This window comes from Gavialis gangeticus, unplaced genomic scaffold (genome assembly GCF_001723915.1).
Source record: "Gavialis gangeticus isolate Ggan-Ray unplaced genomic scaffold, GavGan_comp1, whole genome shotgun sequence".
NCBI classification, from domain to species: Eukaryota; Metazoa; Chordata; order Crocodylia; family Gavialidae; genus Gavialis; species Gavialis gangeticus.
Window position 1 is genome coordinate 92166010 of NW_017729025.1, and position 18908 is coordinate 92184917.

Genomic DNA, 18908 nt, shown 5'->3' on the forward strand with positions numbered 1-18908 from the left:
ACTTGGAGCTCGCACACTGGGCAGCACAGAGGTGGTGGTGGCAAACGCTGGATAAGTGGGAGGGCCGCAGCTGCTGCGGCCATGCACAGCCTTGATGAGTGAGCCCAGAGCCACATGAGGCCCAGGCTGGCTGTGGGGCCAGGTTACAAGGTGGTGCCAAGTGCAGGGGGGAAAGCAGCCCGTTCCTGTCCCACGGCCGGCACCCCGCACTGCAGCTGCTCGCAGCCCGCATGGGGCTGCCTGTGCCTGCTCCAGACAGCCCTGTGTGCTCTGCAAGCAGCTGCAGCAGGGACCACTGGCCACAGGGTGGGGAGGAGCTGCTTTTCCCTGCACTGGGAAAGAGCAGGGAATGAGCCTGGGGAAAAGCGAGCACGGGGGAGGGGCTCCCTCCGGCTGAGGGGCAGGGCCAGGCAGGCCCTCCTACTGTGGGAGAATAGGTTTAGGTTAGAGATCAGAAGGCAGTAGACTGATGTGCTGCGTCTGAAGCACAGCCACAGACTTTAACATTTAACTGACCTCTGTGCTGAGCTTCTCTGCTGGCCGTGTAGAGGAGCACAGCAGTCTCTATTGCTGACCAGCTTCACTGTAAATGAGTCCAGGGCTGCAGACACAACAGTGTAGAACAGCTGTTATGGAGGAAGCTAAATGGGAGGAAAGTGGCATGGGGATCTGGTGAAAGGACTAAGGGAAAAGAACCAAGGGGTGGAGGGGAAGAAGATAGACAGGATCTGCTCATTTCCACTAAAGAAGTAGGTGGAGGAGACAATGCCCAGATTCCCCTCTATCTGGGACTTGGGTCACAGTGCACAGTGTCACCCAGAACCTGGCACTCACCATTGCTCAAAGCAACTTGACTAAACTGAGACCCATAGACCAAAATTTGGGGAAGGATCTGTGAACAATCGATGATGACTTGCAGCAAAGGACTATGCTGGAAACAGGTGCCCAAGGCTAGGTGTAGGGTCTTGCTGTATTTAATATCTACAGTAAAGGTTTAGGAAAGAGAATGATCAGTGCTGTCATCAGACTTCCAGCTGAGACACAGGACCCCATTGTGCTTGACAATCTTGAGAATGGTCTAGAGCAGCATCACTCATTGGGAAAATTCTAGCCTGGCTCAAAGGTGGAAGCCTGGTGAACACAAGCTGATATAAAAAGAGACCCCAGTGTGTGCCTGCACCAAGTTGGAGGTGTGACTGCAGCACAAGCTGACATACCTGAGCACTGAGAGGGTCCAGAGGAGGGCTACTTGTATGATCACAGGGCAGCAGTGTAGGCCCTACAAGGAGAGGCTACAGGACCTGAACCTGTTCAGCCTCCACAAGAGAAGGCTGAGAGGGGATGTGGTGGCCATCTATAAACTTGCCAAGTGGGAGCAGCAGGCAATGGGACAGTCCCTGTTCCCCCGAGCACTACTGGGAGTAACACGGAACAGCTGTAAGTTGACAGAGTAGATTCAGGCTAAACATCAGGAGGCACTACTTCACAGTCAGTGCAGCTAGGAGCTGGAACCAGCTCCTACCCTGGGGGTCTTCAAAAGGAGGCTAGACTATCACCTAGCCAGGGTCATTTGACCCCAGCATAGTTTCATAGTTGGTATGGTCAGAAGGGACCTGAACAGATCATCAAGTCCGACCCCCTGCCACGGGCAGGAAACAATTTCAATTTAGCAACTTCCTATACTTACAAACAAATGGTACTGCCATGGGCACATTGTACAGGTCTCACACCCTCTTTCCCCCCAAAATGCCAATACATTATAGAAGAAGTTGAAGCCCACTTCCTCCACAACTGCCCTCTCATTCCCCTAGTATACCTCAAGTACATTGATGACATCATCATATGGATGCATGAGAAGGAATCTTTAGAGAAATCCCAGCAAAACTTAAACAACTTCCAGCCTTCCATCAAACTCTTTAGTACTCCACCCAACATATTAATTTCTTGGACACTACCATAACATTTTGTAATGGATACATGACCACCACGCTAATGGAAGCCAACCAACGGCTATAGCTAGCTCCATATGACCAGTGTTTATCCTAGACACCAGAATTCATCTTCTACTCCAAATGGTACGTTACAGCCATACCTGCTCTGATCCCACTGACTGCAACCAGAGTAGCGTGGTTAAAAGGGTCCTCATGAAATCATCTAGTTCAGCCCCCTGCTCAAGGCTGGATTATCCCTAACCAAACCATGCCAGCCAAGCGTCTGTCTAACTTGCTCTTGAAAGTGTCCAGGGAGGGAGATTCCACAACTTCTCTTGATGCATATCTTAGGCAGCTGGAACAGGGATTTCTACACTTACAAATACAAACCTAAAAAATCAAAGCTACTCAAAGCAACAGGGCCAGACTCAGACCCCACTCCAACCTGCTACAATACAAACCCTGTGACATGGGCAATATCAAAGAGCCCATCGCACCAAAATTAAATACTAACAAGCATAAGTCCAGATAAATTAATAGCCAATTTAAAAATAAAAATACAACTAGCATAAATGACTAAGCAGGACAGATGGGACAGATCAAGCAAATTACTACAATTTGTAAAATGTGCATTCAGCTAGAGAAATAACAATCATATTAACATTTGAGATAATTTTAAACTAATTCCTTAAGTCTTAAAAAGCCTCCAACAGGTAGGCAGCTTGTTAGGAAAAAGGATTTCTCACCTAGGTTTCAAATGAAAGTTTTAGAAGAGCCCTTATTCAGCAAGGGCTAAATCAGCAAGAACTGTAGTTCAAGGCTGAAGAGTGTGGATTGAGATGAAACCAGACTGTTACACTGTATTGGTTGGCTCAATAGAGGTTCTATGCTTATATTCATATACCTATTTTTATCCCCAATGTAAGTTATATTTTGTCCTAAACCAGACCTAACTGGCATAAAACCACTAAACGTACTCTGCATTTGTATACTAGACCAGCAAGTGCTAAGTGTTCTCAACCTTTAGCTTAATTCTTTTAACCAGTCTTGCTCACACTTTCTAAAGTTATTCTCATCTCTGACATTCTCTTGCCTACTCATTTCCATTGCCTCTTAACTTAGCAACTGCAGTATGACATACCCAAACTTTGGTCAAGCAACTAGCAGCTTCGGGCCTACTACAATCTGCAGTTCCCTATATGAAAAAAAATGAATGGACACCAATCTATCATCAGTTCCAGAAAGACAAAAGCCTGTGGTAGGACACTTTAACGCCCTCAGACATTCTATCACTGACCTCAGAGTAGCTGATCTTAAAACAACAGAACTTTAAAGACCAACTTGAATGTAAAATTGTGGAACAAGAAAGCAGCTACAGACTGGACTGTGGATTCATAGATTGTAAGGCTGGAAGGAACCTTGGAAGATCATCAGGTCCAGCTGCCTGCATCAAGGAGGAAAGATAATTGGGGGTCAGGTGACCCCAGCAAAGTGACTGTCTAGTCCTCTTGAAGATTTCCAGGGTAGGTGATTGCACCACCTCTGGAGAGTGCTTATTTCACAGTCTGGTCACCCTCGCTGCAAGGAAGGTTTGCCTAATGTTGAGCCTGAATTGATCTTCCAGGAGTTTGTGGCCATTACTCCTAGTTTTCCCCCTCGTGTGCTCTGGTGAACAGTTGCTCACTGAGCCCTTGATGTACTCCCTTAGTGTATCAGTAAGCTGCTACCAGGTCTCCTCTCAGCCTTCTTCTCCCTTTCATTCATGGTGCTAGTCAGTTTGGTGCTGCCAAGCCTGTAGGTGTGTTGGGGGTTGCTACTCATTTCTCGATGTTGAACTTCATCAGATTCCGATCCACCCAACTTGCTAACCTGTCCAGGTTCGCCTGTATCTGTAGCCTATATCTTCAAACATATTCATGCTTCCCCATAACTTGATATCATCCACAAACTTGGCCAGTGAACTCTTCGCACCCACATCCAAATCATTAATAAAGATGTTGAAAATACTGGACCAAGCACCAACCCCTGTGGCACATCACTGCCCACTTCTCGCCAGGATGACAGAACCATTTACTACGACTCTCTGGGTCCTATCCTGCAGCCAGTTTCTCACCCACCTGACTGTCTCAGAGTTAAGCCCACAATCCTCCAATTTTCTCGCAAGGACATCATGGGATACTAGATCAAAGACCTTTTGGAAGTCAAGGTATACAATCTCTCTCATGTCCACATGGCGAGTTACCTGGTCATAGGAGGAGATGAGGTTGGTAAGACAAGACCTCCCTGCAATAAAGCCATGCTAGAAGAATCTTACCTTCTGCAAGCTTATCGCAGATAGACTCCTTAGATTCTTATCTCATTACCTGAGCCAGTGTTTTTAAGCCCCCATGTCCCCCAGTGAATTAACAGCTTTGTTTATCCCCTTTGATCTCTTCAACCCACCTTTAGTTCTCTCAGCAGTGCCCTTTCCCCTTAGTATTTAAATGACCAGATTCCTTTTCATCAGGACCCCCTATATCTGCAAGTCCATTTACATTGTCACACGAAGTAGGCTGTTGTCTGTGAAACTTTGTGCGTTTCTGAGCAAGTTAATCTCTGAAGTGCCACTGTGCTGTGCCTTTTGCATTAAATTATGGAAAAGTATTACTTGCTTATTAATAACAAGCAACACCTTCCTCTTGATGAAGACGTAGTAGCTACATGGCAGTAATAACCCTGTAACAGTTATTGGTATGGAAAAATAAACTGGGGTAAAGCACTTTTGAACAAGTTGTTAAACAATCCCACACTGGTGTCCATCTCCTCAAAACCTCATCATGGACAGAGCTGAATCACAAACCTTTACCTTGCTTAGCCCCAAGTACGTCACCATGGATAAAACAGGGGCTGCCAATGCAAAGACCAGCAAGTGCTTTCTGATTCGATTCCGTTCCAGTCCAGCGTGCATAAGGAAGGAAACCAGGCCAAAAGCTGCTGGTGCCTGTAAGAAAATAAGAGTCAATACAGCTTCTTCCTACCTAGGATTCTTGGCAACTTTAAGCAGAACTTTGAAAACAAAGTAGCTGAGGTAACTATTTCTACTAGCTCTACTGAAGTGGAATATTCTCAGCCAGAGCACTATAGTTAAACTAACTGACCTATGAAACATCAGGCCTTTCTCTGTGTTGTCACATCTCAATAACCATTGTAGCATTATTTCTTTACACCACCACTGTATATGAAGCTATACTCTGGCTGACTAAGTAGCCTGTCAGAGTATTAGGGTCTGTATGACAACTGTATTGCAGAATATTGACACGTCCATTTCAATTTGATTGGCTACAATAACTGTTTATTCCAATGTATTCCAATTCTGTAAATCGGAATTTTCAGGCTACCTGCAAGAAAAAAAGGTATGCGTCCTTAGTGCCCCCCACAGTCCCTTTAACCAAGATAGAAAAATCTTCAAAATTTAAATCCAATTCCATCCCATTAAGATGGGGTTGTGGGGAGGACTGTTAAAAAAAGGAAAACAGACTGCAGCTGTTTGGCATGGCAGGAATAGTCCTTGTTGCTCTATAGGTATGGAGGTAGGGGTAAGGAAAGCAAATAAGTAGGGACCTGCCAAAATCACAAGTTCACAGTTTCTGTGGAAACTGCTTTTTTGGGCAGGCTCTGCAAAAAATAAAAAAATGCAGGCTCCATGCTTTTGGCAGGCTCCCTGACAAAAGCAACCCACTTACCAAAAATAAGATGCTGGCTCCCTTTGGGGAGCCAGCAGTCCTTGTAGCCACTATGGCCTGGCTCTGCAGCCTGCAGGTGAGGGGGAAGGAGGCTGCCACTCCTGCTCCTGGCTGCTGATTAGCTGTGATGGCTACCTGTCATATGGCCCCACCTCTCACCACCTATCAGTGGCAAAGGGCAGGGCTGCATGACAGACAGCCCTTGCATCCAAAGGGCTACCATGGTTGTTTGGCTAGAGGGGGTGGCCTGCTGTGCTTCACCTGTGAACATGGCTGCCAGTCCCATTTGCTGCCCATGAAATCAGCTGGCAGCCACCTCAAGTTCAGCAGACCCCTAGAAATAAGAGCTGGTGAGGTAAAGTGCTTTAATTAGAGGGATAGAAAACAGGATTTTATTTATTTATTTTTTTAAAAGGCAGACAAGGTTCTTTGGGTAAATGTGAAATCTTTTATTAGACCAACTCATCTATGAAAGGTGTTTTGTAAATTCCCTTTGAGGATTAGAACTGAGAGACTGCAGAGAGAGTGGTTGTCTTCTGAGAAATGGGCACCCACAGGTAATTCAGTGCACTAAATGCCCTGATGGAAAATATGTAGGTGAAACCAAACAATTGCGCATCAGAATGAACGCACAACAAAAATCTATCCAACACTAAAATACCCAATTACCTGCAGGTGTGCACTTCTCACAAAATAACCACTCCAATCTCTCAGTTCTAATCCTTAAAGGGAATTTACAAAACACCTTTAGTAGATGAGTCCATGAACTTCACTTCATAAATCTACTAGATACAAAAAATCATGGACTAAATATAGACATTGGATTTATGGCACATTATAACCTGCCTGCCATCTGACAACCCCAGACCTACATTTTGCATATTGGCTTCTAGTGCATCCAGAACACAAAACAGCAGCAGACTCCCTATGCCTGAAGAATGTTTGTGCCCCAAACCCTGCAAAGAACAACTTTTCCAACTATTTAGAGGTCTAAGATACCACATTTACCCAAAGAACCTCGTCTACCCATGTCCTTAGACCAACATGGCTACAACCAACACCCCTAAAAAGCCCACAATGTTCTCTCAAAAAATTCCATTTTAGAAATGACCTATTTTTTAAAAACCTTTTCTTTATTCCTTTAAAGTTAATATTCTACATTTTCAGCATGTTGCCAGTAACCATTTCAACCGAAGAAGTGTTCTTATTTTTAAGAACTCAGCAATCACCATATCCTGAACTAAAATACAGTGTGACCTTTGAGCTTAGCATTTTCAGCTCTGAACATGGTTATAACATGCATTGTTTGTTTACTGCACAAATGAAAAATGCAAGTGCATCAGATTATATTTCCAAATCCTGTAGGCATGCAAAAGGTAAGAAAAAATACATGGCTAATAACTGTAATATATTGTCATCACAACAATGGCATATACAACTGTGCACTTGAAATCCTTGAAAACAAGATCCAGTAAATATTGTACATGGTACAGACAAGACTGCCCATATATTAAAGAGAAACTGGAAAGCTGTTTTCAATTATAATATTCATAGCTTCCCCAAGTCAGCATTTCAAATAACTTATTTTAGGAATTGCATTCAGTTTTCCTTCAGATGTCTGTAATAACGTAACTAGTTTAGCCTCACTTGCGTTTTAAAAAACGAAACAAAACAAACAAAATACAAAACAGGATCATTATTAGGACTTCAAAAAGATTTACCCTTCAACCTGTCAAGTTCTCATCACATCTGCATTGTTCCTATAGTGAGAACCACACAGACAGAAATTAACTGTAGCAGGAGAGGAAGCTGTTTTCTACACTTTAACATGCCCTCCAAGTCTCTGAAGGGCTGTTGGCATACCTAAGTCAAATCTTTCTCTCTGACCCCCCGCTTCAAATGCCTTGTGAGGCTGCCATGTTTTGTTTTTTGTTTGTTTGTTGTTGTTGTTGTTGTTTTTTGTTTTTTGTTTTTTTAACTAGTCTGTGCTGTTCTCTTCTTCCCCCCTATTTGTAGGCTTTGGTTGGCTATCATGGCTGCACAGTTTGGTATCAAATAGCCCAAATCCCTCCTTATTCTTTCCCTGTCCAGACTGACTGGACATACTTTATATTTCAACACCCAGAACCATCCATCTTTACACAAGCATTCTTCAATCCCTTAATTGCCATCACTCCCCTGCAGGACCACATTCCCAAGAGCCCCAAAGCATCAACTCCTACAGGTAAAAGCCTGCCCCCCACAACTTTAACAAAAAAAAAAAAAAAGACTTCACACTCAGGACTTACCTTGTGTAACATAATTGCAACAAACACTATCAACTGGACACTGGTCTGAGAAGTGGAAGCAGCTGCACCCAACGCAACACCATCAGCTTAATGGATAGAGAGTCAGGAGAGTGCACATGAAATCACTGATTATTTATCCACACAGTTTTACTTTTTTCACTGGCCAGTAATACATAACCTTACACTTGTACAAACAATTCCCCTCACTTATGAATGCCTTAGTGTCCCACCATATGTCTAACACGCTTTGTTGTTGTTTCTGTGAGCCACTCAGAGTGAAACCCTTAAGTCAATGCGAGATTGAGTACAGACTTCAACAGGGCAAAACTCTAACCCAGAACCAACTCAGTCTTTGGCACATACAGATGAACTGGAATCATTCTGCAGGGACAGCTTTGGTAACTAGGCTCTCCTATGTTATGAAACAGGCTTCCTATGTAAAAACAGGCTCAGTTTTTTTTTTAATTGACAGAAATGTAGATATTACTGTTGGGATTATGAAGGGTCTACATATAACAAACATTGTTTTAATGGATAAAGAAAAGAAAGGCATAACTGGTAGCTTATAAGAAAATTTCTTTTGATTGCTTTGGCTTGAGATGGCCACAACACAATAACAAACGGTTCTAACTGGTTTCATTCATTCACCAACCATTCATATTATACCACACAACCCTCTGTCTTATACCTAGCATCATTATTTTCTGAGAAAAAATGCCTTAAAAGTAATTTAAAAAATTTTAACATCGATATTATTCTTCACTTCCCTCCATTTGAAAGCCTGGTGTAATTTAAGGCTATAAATCCAGCTGCACAGGTCTTTAAAACTCTTGGAAACACCCACACACTTACAGAACTTCTAAAAGTTACTGAAGCTGGCTTGTTGAGCACAGATGCTGTACCAGAGACAGCAAGCTCCCAACCTGCCAGGGATGGATTAAAATGATGCCACCCTATGGGTAAGGGGTCTGTGTGCATCTATCTGCGTGCACCTGCAACCATGTCTGCCTGCATGTCCAGATTTCTAGTGGCAAAGGCCCCGTGATCTGCCCGGTGCTGGAGCTAAAACCAGTTACTAGTCAAAGTCTAATTAATACCCATCCTGCACATAAGTCAATCCCTTCTCACACGACACGTAAATTTTTTTCCTGTAAAATAAAACCAATGATTTTTTTTTTTTAACGGATAGTCTTTGAAAGCTCCTCAGAGTTCTGGAAGTGTAAAAGTGATTCATCAGAGGGATTAGCAAACAAAAAATAAGCAAAACAGCAATTAATGGGGGGGGAGGAGCAGCAATTATTTCAGGTGCAGGGCCGCTTACCGAGTTTTGGCAAGCTGTTGAAGGCCACATTTCCCTCTCCAGCACAGGGAAGCAGGAACAGCCCCATGGTCCCAGGCCAGAAGCCTCTGCTAAGCAGGGGTTTCTGGTTGGGGAGGCAGAGCTGGGCTGGCCTTGCTGCTGGCTTCTGCCACCAGCTTCCTCTGGATCTTACTGCCACTGGCTCCTGTCATCTTTGACAGGCAGCTAGGAGCAAATAAATATTTAACTGGGGTGGGGCAGTGTAACAGTTTAACATAGAGGTGAAGCTGGTCTGGTGTTGATTTAGGGCTCCACTGAATGATGACCATTAACACCTATAAAGCATGGGTGTGGCTACAGGGGAGCTTGGAGACCATGAAGAGCCCATAAGATAACAGGTGTCCTGAGGGGCATGGATGGCCAGGAGGGCCCATATAGCAAGAGGACAGGATTGGAGTTAACAGGGTCTGAGGGACTCACTGGGAGGAAGGACCAGGGCTCATTCTAGGATCCTTGGGCAGGAGCGTCCGGTCACTTTTTAAGATCAACCAGGTACATCAAGGTGTGGCAAGTGAAACTGAAAGGAGGATACCCTAGAACCAGAGCATGGCAGGAGCAGTCCAGTCATCAGAGGGTATCATGGCTGCCCCTGGGGCCTGGTCCTGTTCCAGCAGAAAGTGAACAATGCACAACAGGTCTTCAGGAAAACAAAAATATTGCATCCAATTTAAGTGATATGGTACATTTCAGTGAAGTGGAACGCATTCTTTTGCATTAAGAAATGTCCAAAACCATCACTCTCCTTCTGTTTTTCAAACAAGTAGAGGATATAAAAATATTCAAGACTTTTCAAAACAGCATGCTTTTTACAGAAAAAGTAATTTACTGAATAAATCAAGTGGGGACTCACTAGCCTCTAAATGACTGGGTCAAGCATGTTATTACAATGACTGATACAAGTTTTGTTCCTCTTAATTTTTGGCTTTGACAATACTTTACATCTGTAATATTTATATTCAAACAAATTATAATTGTAAAAGTTCTCCTGCTGTTTCTTGGCATGTAGGTAGTTTTCCTACCAAGTTAAGTCATCTTACTGTGATCAAGGTTTTTTAAACCCATTATTATCCAAATTACATCTACCTAAACACATACACTAGCTGGTGTTGATTTTTAAACAGTGGTATGTTAGCTTGGTTAGAAAAAGGTGTAAAAGGTGCCTCTCAACATATAAATAAAATCCCCACAGAATTGGTGAATGTGTATTCAGGAAAATTAGTTTTCAAATTGGCGTTGTCCAGAAAGGCAACCTAATACCATGGCAGACATAGCCCCTTTTCGGTTATATGAAAAGAAGTTTCCAGCCTACCTGCAGCATGGACAACTAGTCCAAGCGTAGTAGTGATTTTGGAATTGCTTGATCTTCCCGTTTCTGGGTCTGAAATAATGATCATCAAGAAATTAAGAATTACCTATACAAGCACAAAAGCTATGCTGGAAGAAAAATATTACTGACATTAAGGCATAAATTCCTAGCTACAACCAATTTTTAGAGTCATGCATTTACTTTAAGACCTTTTTATCTTTAAAAAAAATACCTGGAAACACAAAAGATACATTTTTTAGACCCTAACAACTTCAGAATCAACACAACTTTTCTACCCACAAATGAAGACAACGATTATCTTTCACAAGTTACAGGAATGTTCACGGTGTAATACAGCAGCCATGTTTCTTAATCTCTTGAAACCAAAGTACAATTTAAAATTCTGTGCTGGGAAGGTAGAAGGGAATAAGTGGCTCAAGCCACACCTTTGTATCCTCAGGATGTTAAGTTGCTCTAAGGGCCAATGCAGTTCCCAACAAAATGAGAGCAGCCAAAAGTGGCTCCAACTTGCACGATGGTGCAGACAGCTTTCTGCAGGCAGGCTCTACAGACTGGGACTTCCCAGAATTTCCATACTATTCTCATGTGCTACAGGCCCAATTCCATCCCCTCTACTCTTAACATGGCCCTTCCAACAAGCCTCAACATGGAGAACACCTTAGGGCTCCCAATAGCTGGAAGAAATGGTATAATGTGGGCACTTCATGGACCTTCTATGCCACCACAGGTGCTGAAGCAGACACACTAAATCTCACCATACACTTTAACGCAGAAAGAGGATGCAAGACATAATTGCTTCTGATCAAATACAGACAGGCCATTCATGTCTGCAACTGATTGAAGATTACTCTACTGCCTCATCATTTATGTGTATTCTAACTTTTTATGTTGGGGAAAGAAAGAAAAACCCACACCCAACAGGAGGGGTATTGATCAGTAAAAACATTTTTTACATCCCCTTAAACAGACCATCAGCTATTACATAGCATAAGGACACCCATTCTTTTAATCCACAATGTTCAAACACCTGCCTTCAAGTTCTTTCATCATATGATTGCTATAAATTTAAGCTTCCTTCCTTCCCCCTGAACAGTCTGACAAAAATCAGATAATCACATTTAATTTTATACCTTCATGGTAGCATCTAGAATTATTTTTATTTGAAGCAAAGGAAAATCTAGTCACCTGGGGATAACAAAATTGTTAGGCAATTAATATCACTGGTTTAACTCATGAAAGGGAATTACATAAATTCCAAACTATTCTGGCAACACTTCCAGTTAATGCGCTGCATTTCACATCTTGGACACAAAGCAAAGAGTAAGAACTGTTCCCTATAACAAAGTTTTTATGCTTCTGATGGGTCAACCACAAAAAAGAAGTCTATTTTCAGCTAATAAGGAAACACAAGGAACAAGGATTCTGACACAGGTCATTCACCCAACTTTCCTGGTGGCTATTTGCTAAGCCTCTCTTCATAAAAGTTAATCTAATAAGGTAACCAATTCAGTAAATAAAGGCAAAACATGAGTATTTCTGGAGAAATTTTTCAAAAAACATTGAGAAAACTGTGGAAGAGGTAGGAAAAAACAAGGGAGAGGATATGATAAAAACCCGTAACCCTAAGTACATTGTTGAAAACTGACAAGTATCGAGAGCAATAACAAAGTAAAATGTGACAGAATGGATATCATCATCCACTGTATTTGTCACAAGACTTCCATAAGGAGAATAAAACTTTACATTAAAGCTATAAATGTTTACTGACCTAGTTGTCAGAAAGCATTATCTAAACGCTGTTCTACCCTACACAGAAAACCCCCATGCATTTACAGTAAATGTACTAGGATTAGGGGTGCACAATAGAGATTTCTGGGGCCAATACTGCTAGCCGATTTTTAAGGAGACATATTGGCCAATACTGATCTGCTTTCCGATACCAGCTGGAAGCAGCTGGTAAGTCCGGTGTGGTGGGAGGGGAAGGGCAAGGGAAGAGGAATGGGGGCACATGCTCCTCCCCCACTCCCTCCCCCCCGGGTGCAAGCAGTGGCAGGAGCCACCTGCACCTGTCCGCTCCCTCGCTGCAGGGGGAATTGATCTTCCCCCCACCTCCCCATGCCCCTTCCACCACACTGGACTTACCAGCTGGTGAGACAGCTCTCCACGCTGCTGGCTGTGCTCCTCACTGCCCGAGTACTACATTGCAACTTTTTGCAGCACTGGCATTTAAATTGGATAAATTAAATCAGCACCATTGGGCCGATATCTGATACAGCCAATTTTCTTTATATCAGTACTGATCTGATACTAGACCAATGTATGGGTGCACCTCTAGCTAGGATGATCACGACCAATGTAATCAGTGCAGAGGCAGAAAAGGATCTTGGCGTCATTATTGATGCCAAAATGAACATGGGCCGACAGCATGGGGACACGAGCAGGAAGGCCAACTGTACCTAGTCATGCATCCACAGATGCATCTCAAGCAGGTCCAAGGTGGTGATCCTCCCCCTCTAGTCAGGCCACAGTTGGAGTACTGCGTCCAGTTCTGAGTGCCACACTTCAGGAGGGATGTGGACAACATGGAGGGTCCGGAGGAGGGCCACTCACATGATCAGGGGGCAGCAGGGCAGGCCCTACGAGGAAAGGCTACGGGACCTGAACCTGTTCAGACTCCACAAGAGCAGGCTGAGGGGGGATCTAGTTTACAAACTAGTCAGAGGGTACCAGCAGGCATTGGGAGAGTCCCTGTTCCCCCGAGCACTACCAGGAGTGACAAGAAATAATGGTCACAAGCTGGCAGAGGGTAGATTCAGGCTAGACATCAGGAGGTGCTACTTCACTGTCAGGGCAGCTAGGATCTGGAACCAACTTACAAGCGAAGTGGTGCTGGCTCCTACCTTGGGAGTCTTTAAGACAAGGCTTGACAATCACCTTGCTGGGGTCATTTGACCCTAGTACTCTTTCCTGCCATGGCAGGGGGTCAGACTTGATTATCTGCTCAGGTTCCTTCTGACCCTACCAACTATGAAACAATGGAAGTCAATATAGGTCCCATCATGCCTGTGGCCCATGCAAAATTCACTGAAGTCAATTGTACACAGCTGGGCAGAGCAAAAAGTAAAGCAGAAAAAGTAAAAAACTCTTTGGCATAGCCTTTTTCAGTCTAGATACTTAGTGCTTACCAGGAGTACACAAATTCAGCATACATAATGCTCATACAATCCTAGCACAGCCCACACTAAAAGTTTAACACCTCATTAACATTGTTACCTTGTCTCTCCTAATGCTTCTAACAGCGGCCTTGACATTAACAGGACCTAGTTGGTTCAGGTTTACTATCAGACATCTGGAAATTGACAGCTGCTAATCAGTTAATGAATTATGCAGTTAAAAAGAGTACAATTACATTAGGAGTAGAGACTGGGGCCAAGGCGCTCCTGTGCACTTAAGCAGTTTCTGAGCTTAATTTACCTGCAGATAGCTGACATTTGTTACAAGATAAGCACAACAGCTTACAAATTGCAACCAACACTGTTACTCAGCCAGGCAAATTACATCCTTTCAATATGCATTAGTAGAATACATACCACATTAATCCTACAAAGCTTCAACTATCATTACAGTATCAATACTGTTGTTCATCCATGAGTTTTAAACAAGTTCTCTCTCTTCAGCATGGCAAGGTTTAGCCTCCAAAGCATTAATGAATTAAATAAGCAAATCATGCAGTACTTGAACGAAGAGGGTAACACTGCTTTAGTATTTCATACCATTGCTGTGTGCCTTTACTGTCTGTAGAATAACCTAGCAAAACTTAGCCCTCAACCTGAATGGTAGCCTCTGATAAATTTAACAACAATGTCCAGAAACCTGCAATGTGTTATTTAATTTTAGCATTTTGGTTGCTGCCATGAACTCTAACCCAATCCTACTATGTTAGAGGAGTCTTGACTTACCATCTGGAGCATGCACATGAGAGTTGCCTATCTGGTCCACCAAAAGCATGAAGACAAAGCCCAAGACAAGGGAAACCCCAATGTAGGCATGTAATCTTGAGTGGTCGTGGCCATGCTCATGCACAACTGGTATCTCAGCTGCTTTCTCAGACTGAATCACATTTTGAGTCTCGCTGGCCTGATGGTGCTTCCCTGAGACAGACAGACATGGTGATTAGTAGTCATCATCCAGAGGGAGCTCTCAGAGTTCTCTATTCCTGGACTGAGAGCTTGACACTGTTAAAGACCTGGTTAGAGCAGGGGTTGTCAACCAGGGGGTATGCATACCCCTGGGGGTACTTGGACAAGTCCTAGGGGGTACACTCAGGTGGGCAGGGACAGAGCACTGCTATCTCCCAGGAGCAGGGTCAGGATGGGGCAAGGGTAGGGGTGCCCCTCTGTGGGGTGGGAAAGCTTGCACAAGGCAGTTGCTGCTGCCTTCACCCCAGTCCAGTGAGCTTCTCTGCCCTGCCCCTGGGAGGTGGCAGCTCTGTCCCGCCTCCCCACTCAGCATCTGACTGCATGCTACCCCTCCCCCCCCCGCTTGGTGTCTGGCTGGTGGGGGTACTTAGACTAAAAAAGGTTGAAGACCACTGAGTTAGAGGAAAAGTGAGAGGCAAAGATTTGGGATTTTACTAATGACCTGGTTTATCCTGCGGACAGACACTAGTGGCATACGCTCACTTGCAGATTTCCTTCTTTCATGCTCTTGTGCAGGAGAAGAGTGAATCCCCAGTAAACAAGCAGGTGCCACATTACCGAAATGCAACACAGAACCTTTATATTTATAGGAAATAGTGTGAAATGTTTTGTTTTAATTGTAGGTTGCCAGCTCTATCAAGGAATATTATCAAGTAGTTTAGAGCAGAGCTGTCCAAATTCAGTGCAGTACCCAGGTCACATGCTGCACAGACGATATACTGTGGGGATGGGCTCTTGGGATCCCCTCCTCTGGGTGACACTAGTGATCCTCCAGGTCTCCCCATCCCTGCTGCACAGGCAGCACATGGCCCCCTCCTGGACCCTCCCCTACCCTACAGCAATGGAAGAGGCAGGTGCAGGGGCCACAGGCCAAAAGTTGTACAGTTCTAGTTTAGTGGGGCTGTCCAACCTCCCAGTGGCTGACAGCTACAGACTCCTGGCCACATATCACACAAGCTACATACTGCAGCCCCTCCCCCCCCCTTTGCATCAGGGCATACAATGTGGTCCCCCGCACTACAGAGCCATGCCACATACCACCCAACTCTCCCAGCTACACAGTCTCTCTCAGTCTCTCTCTCCCAATGTTCTGCACTGTGTAGCTGTGTCCCCACGGGCAGGGTAAGGCAGCAGGAGGGACAAGGGGGAACCCAGGGACTCCAGTGACAGCACCTGGAATGCAATTGAGGGAGCAGCACCCACACTGGGAGTTTGGGGGCAGGGGAGGGAAGCAATTTAACACCAAAGTCTACCCATTAGACAGCCCTGGCTTAGGACATGAACCAGTAGGGTGGAATAATACACAAATGTAAGAGATATCCTACTAAATTTTCCTAAAACTAACAGTTTTACTGACATTTGAATTGAGAAGTATTTTATTAGACTGACAAAAGTCCAATTCAAAGCATCGATCCCTTCTGAATCCAAAAGTTAAAAATTATTCTTAGGGGTATGCTCACACTAGGAATATCAGTGCATAACAGAAAAAACAAAGCAAAACTCATAGTAAAGAAAGAAGAAAGAAGATGCGAGAAGGATGACATTTGTCTTGTTAGGCTCCAAATGTTCAAATTTGCAGTTAACGCTTCAGGAAAGATCACGAACACAAGTGTTTTCCTTTTGCCACCCCTACTAATTTCAAAGACAAAACAGTACAGAAAACAAACTGAAAGGTACTTAAGTGGTACCAGGGGGCAAGAAAGGGAAATTAAAACAGGCAAAATAGAATGTGGCAAGTCACATTTCACTATGAAAAAGTATAAATAACGAAGCTTTAAATTTACAAAGTAGAAAATAATTTGCATAGTATCAAACATACAGTGCCTATTGTGCCATGGCAAGCAGAGCCCTCAGGCCTCAAGAAGCACCATTTGCTTCCCTGCATACACATCCATTCCCATCAGGGAATGGTTGGTTCCCTGCATTCCTATCCATTTCCGCAGGAGCTGCACGTATGTACATCAGAAGTCACAACGTGACTCAAATGGGAAAGCGAGACTTTCTTGACGTGCATTTAACCCTACCTAACAGGGCCTGTTATAGGTTTCAAAAAACAAAAACAAAAAAAAAAAAACCGAACCAAAAGGAATGAAGTGGCTTCTCTCACTAGCTAATATGATCAAAGTCAGCTCATCTGCCCTCTTGCTGTACAGGTGTAGAAAAGCAGCACACATCTAGTTCAAACTAGTCAGGAATCAGGAGTTTTGAGCTCTGTTCTGGCTACCTCTGCAAACTCCATCCATAAAAGACCCTGATGTCTCTGTATCCCATACCTCTGTAAGGTAGGCACAAACCAGCGGCTGAGTCAGAAGTTTGAGCTGATATCCCCAGTTTGGGTCTCAAGCCTCTAGAACATGCTGTCTCAATCCCAAAAACAGGGATATTATACGTGTGTATTTGGCTGAAGAAGTACTTGTAAAGCATGTGAAATTCCCTAATATGAAAAAGGTGCTATGGAAGGTGTAAGCATGATGCTGTGCTAGACCCAACCTTTTAATGCTATAATTATTTTGATCCCCCCACACTGTTAGACACCTGGACAATTCAGGAAAAACATCTCATTGCTGCTCTTTTTATAAATTGAATGAACCTTTGGGGGGGGGGGGGGGAAATCAGTAATGGGGGCATGGGAGAAGGGAGGAAGAAGAATACATTATGCACAAGAGTTCAGTCATGCCACAAGCATAGATACTAATTTGCAATTAAAAGAACATTGCCAAGTTTATTATTTTCCCCTCTCTTCCCAACTCTCCTTTAGCAACCTTTGCCCTGTTCGCTACACCAGGCTTAGTCACTTGCTTTTGTCTTTCTCTCTTCTTTTATGTTCTCTCCATCATGTCTGGAATTAATTTCTTCATCTTGTCCCCCTCTTTTTTACAGTCTTCCCTTAAAAAGTCTGCTTCTGAGAGTCCTCAGAAGAGTAATCCAAAAATAGAATAAACCTGACTTAAAAGAAATCCCGCTTGTCAGTTACACTTTCTAGTCATATACACAAAAAACAGCTGTTTGGAAACCCTGTAGAGCAGGGATGGACAACCCATGGTATGCCACAAGTAGCATAGGAAGCTTTGTGTGTGGCAAATGTTAGATGGAAGTGGGGAGACAGAACAGGCAGCACAGGGAAGATGGGATAGGGAGCAAAGAGCATCAGATGCTTAGGCATCAGATGTAGCACAGAGCACAGGGTAGTAAGCACAGAATCAGACAGGGTAGAGGGCACAGGGCAGAGAGCACCATAGCAGATCGAGCAGGGGAAAGGAATCATAAGTGGCACCCAGGGAGGGCACAGAAATTAATTTGCAACTCTCCTGCCTACCAAGGTTGCCTCCACTGCTGTAGAAAAATAGTTACGAATTTCAACAAAAATCTTTCCCTTAGATTTTTGTTATAAGTTCCAACAAAAATATTATTACTGGCTTTGCTTTTGTAAGAACTAAATTTTTTTGGAAAAACCTTTGTTTGGGGCCAAACTATAATCCTTTAAATACATTTTTCCCCCCAAAAACAAAGATAAATAGAGAAGGGAACATATGTCCACAAGTTACCTCTCTCACAGCACCGATGAAAGTGTTCTCTAGACAGGAAAACAAAACAATAAAGTTTCTAGGAATGGTAACCTAGCAAACAGCAACCAGTAGAAATGGTGAATTTAAAACAGATAGAAGCCACAGTGGTCTGATCACAGAAGCCAATCTCAGAAACAAAGTGGTCTGACTGAGCCAATAAATACGCTTTGCAGAATTTGGCTTCAGGTGACTGACCCATTCACCTGGGGGGGGGGCGGGGGGGGGAAGGAAACTAAAGCACACTGAAGTCAAAAACTTCATTTTAAAAACTGACTGCTATTAAAAGCAACAAGTAAGAGAAAATAACCTTCCTCCATATATTCAGGTTCAGGTTATCTCCGTTTCCTACCGAACCTTGCGGGACCCCACTATCCACATCTGTCGGACTTCACTTACAAGTGTACAGCCTTCTGCACCGAATTTGTGGTAATATTACCAATAACATACAGCATCAAGAGGGACTTGGATACAGATTACACAGATAAAAGATGATTCACCTATTCTAGCATCAGCTA

General features: G+C 43.7%; 1 protein-coding gene across 1 annotated transcript in view; it reads right to left on the bottom strand.

Annotated features, from left to right (window-relative positions):
• Window positions 1–18908, bottom strand: part of SLC39A9 (solute carrier family 39 member 9) — a 42337-nt gene that overhangs the window by 9666 nt on the left and 13763 nt on the right. The window contains exons 3-6 of the mRNA XM_019519158.1: window positions 14588–14779; window positions 10611–10679; window positions 7942–8027; window positions 4777–4911 (exon numbers count right to left, since the gene is read on the bottom strand). Of these exons, the coding sequence (XP_019374703.1) occupies window positions 4777–4911; window positions 7942–8027; window positions 10611–10679; window positions 14588–14779 (482 nt within the window). The remainder of the gene's footprint in view (window positions 1–4776; window positions 4912–7941; window positions 8028–10610; window positions 10680–14587; window positions 14780–18908) is intronic.